General features: G+C 51.1%; 1 protein-coding gene across 1 annotated transcript in view; it reads right to left on the reverse strand.

Moving 5' to 3' along the window:
* LOC116356332 (myc box-dependent-interacting protein 1-like) overlaps nt 1-2,500 on the reverse strand; it is a 56,212-nt gene that overhangs the window by 24,498 nt on the left and 29,214 nt on the right. Inside the window, exon 11 of the mRNA XM_031801659.1 lies at nt 777-858. Within this exon, the coding sequence (XP_031657519.1) occupies nt 777-858 (82 nt within the window). The remainder of the gene's footprint in view (nt 1-776; nt 859-2,500) is intronic.

A 2,500-nucleotide genomic window follows, 5' to 3' on the forward strand; every position in this document is an offset into this window, starting at 1 on the left:
CAGGCAGACAGAGAACAGTAGTTTACATTAAGCAGACAGACAGACAGGCACAGAGCACAGAGTGACAGCAGAGAACGGAGGTGAGTTGGCAGCGTGCCCAGTGATGTGGGCTGGTGGGTAAAAAATGCCAGGGCCTAATTATTTTCCCAGTCCGCCCCTGATCTGTTGTTCTCTCTAAACTATAAAAAAGGTGCATGTGTGTGTTTTTGTATCCGGGCCCGCATGAACGTCTATCTGGGCCTGCCTTGAAAAACTTTCCCAAAGACAATTTCCAGAGGGCCACGTGTGGGTTTGTCTGTGTGTGTTTATTTTTTTTATTTTTTTTATTTCACCTTTATTTAACCAGGTAGGCTAGTTGAGAACACCTTTATTTAACCAGGTAGGCTAGTTGAGAACACCTTTATTTAACCAGGTAGGCTAGTTGAGAACACCTTTATTTAACCAGGTAGGCTAGTTGAGAACACCTTTATTTAACCAGGTAGGCTAGTTGAGAACAATTTCTCATTTGCAACTGCGACCTGGCCAAGATAAAGCATAGCAGTGTGAGCATACAACAAAGAGTTACACATGGAGTAAACAATTAACAAGTCAATAACACAGTAGAAAACAAAGGGGGGGTCTATATACAATGTGTGCAAAAGGCATGAGGAGGTAGGCAAATAATTACAATTTTGCAGATTAACACTGGAGTGATAAATGATCAGATGGTCATGTACAGGTAGAGATAGTGGGTGTTTTGTATATGTGGTTGTGTGTGTGTGTGTGTGCTACAATACCTTGGAGGGGGACTTAGGGATGGGAGGCGGTAAGCCTGGACTCAGAGTGTGATTGGCTGGACTTGCTCCTCTGGGGAGCTCACTAGAGACAGAGGAGAAGGAAAGGGGGGAGAGAGAGAGAGAGAGAGAGAAATATCTTCATATAGTATATATGTAGGACAGAGCATCAGAAGTAGGGTTATTGTGGAACAGTTCATAACTGTTTTACAATACAACAACAAATAGCACTGTGTTGTGTTCTATTCTGCCCCAGGGAACATTCTGCCCCAGGGAACATTCTGCCCCAGGGAACATTCTGCCCCAGGGAACATTCTACCCCAGGGTACATTCTGCCCCAGGGAACATTCTACCCCAGGGAACATTCTGCCCCAGGGAACATTCTGCCACAGGTGACATTCTACCCCAGGGAACATTCTGCCCCAGGGAACATTCTGCCCCAGGGAACATTCTGCCCCAGGGAACATTCTACCCCAGGGAACATTCTGCCCCAGGGAACATTCTGCCCCAGGGAACATTCTGCCCCAGGGAACATTCTGCCCCAGGGAACATTCTACCCCAGGGAACATTCTGCCCCAGGGGACATTCTACCCCAGGGGACATTCTACCCCAGGGAACATTCTGCCCCAGGGAACATTCTGCCCCAGGGAACATTCTACCCCAGGGAACATTCTGCCCCAGGGAACATTCTACCCCAGGGAACATTCTGCCCCAGGGAACATTCTGCCCCAGGGAACATTCTGCCCCAGGGAACATTCTACCCCAGGGGACATTCTACCACAGGTGACATTCTACCCCAGGGAACATTCTGCCCCAGGGAACATTCTGCCCCAGGGAACATTCTACCCCAGGGAACATTCTGCCCCAGGGAACATTCTACCCCAGGGAACATTCTGCCCCAGGGAACATTCTGCCCCAGGGAACATTCTGCCCCAGGGACATTCTACCCCAGGGGACATTCTACCCCAGGGAACATTCTGCCCCAGGGAACATTCTGCCCCAGGGAACATTCTGCCCCAGGGGACATTCTACCCCAGGGAACATTCTGCCCCAGGGAACATTCTGCCCCAGGGAACATTCTGCCCCAGGGAACATTCTGCCCCAGGGAACATTCTGCCCCAGGTGACATTCTACCCCAGGGAACATTCTGCCCCAGGGAACATTCTGCCCCACGGGAACATTCTGCCCCAGGGGACATTCTACCCCAGGGAACATTCTGCCCCAGGGGACATTCTGCCCCAGGGGACATTTTGCCCCAGGGAACATTCTGCCCCAGGGAACATTCTGCCCCAGGTGACATTCTACCCCAGGGAACATTCTACCCCAGGTGACATTCTGCCCCAGGGAACATTCTACCCCAGGTGACATTCTACCCCAGGGAACATTCTACCCCCAGGGAACATTCTACCCCAGGTGACATTCTACCCCAGGGAACATTCTACCCACAGGTGACATTCTACCCCAGGGAACATTCTGCCCCAGGGAACATTCTGCCCCAGGTGACATTCTACCCCAGGGAACATTCTACCCCAGGTGACATTCTGCCCCAGGGAACATTCTACCCCAGGGAACATTCTACCCCAGGTGACATTCTACCCCAGGGAACATTCTGCCCCAGGTGACATTCTACCCCAGGGAACATTGTACCCCAGGGAACATTCTGCCCCAGGGAACATTCTGCCCCAGGGAACATTCTACCCCAGGTGACATTCTACCCCAGGGAACAT

Source organism: Oncorhynchus kisutch, linkage group LG2 (genome assembly GCF_002021735.2).
Source record: "Oncorhynchus kisutch isolate 150728-3 linkage group LG2, Okis_V2, whole genome shotgun sequence".
NCBI lineage: Eukaryota > Metazoa > Chordata > Actinopteri > Salmoniformes > Salmonidae > Oncorhynchus > Oncorhynchus kisutch.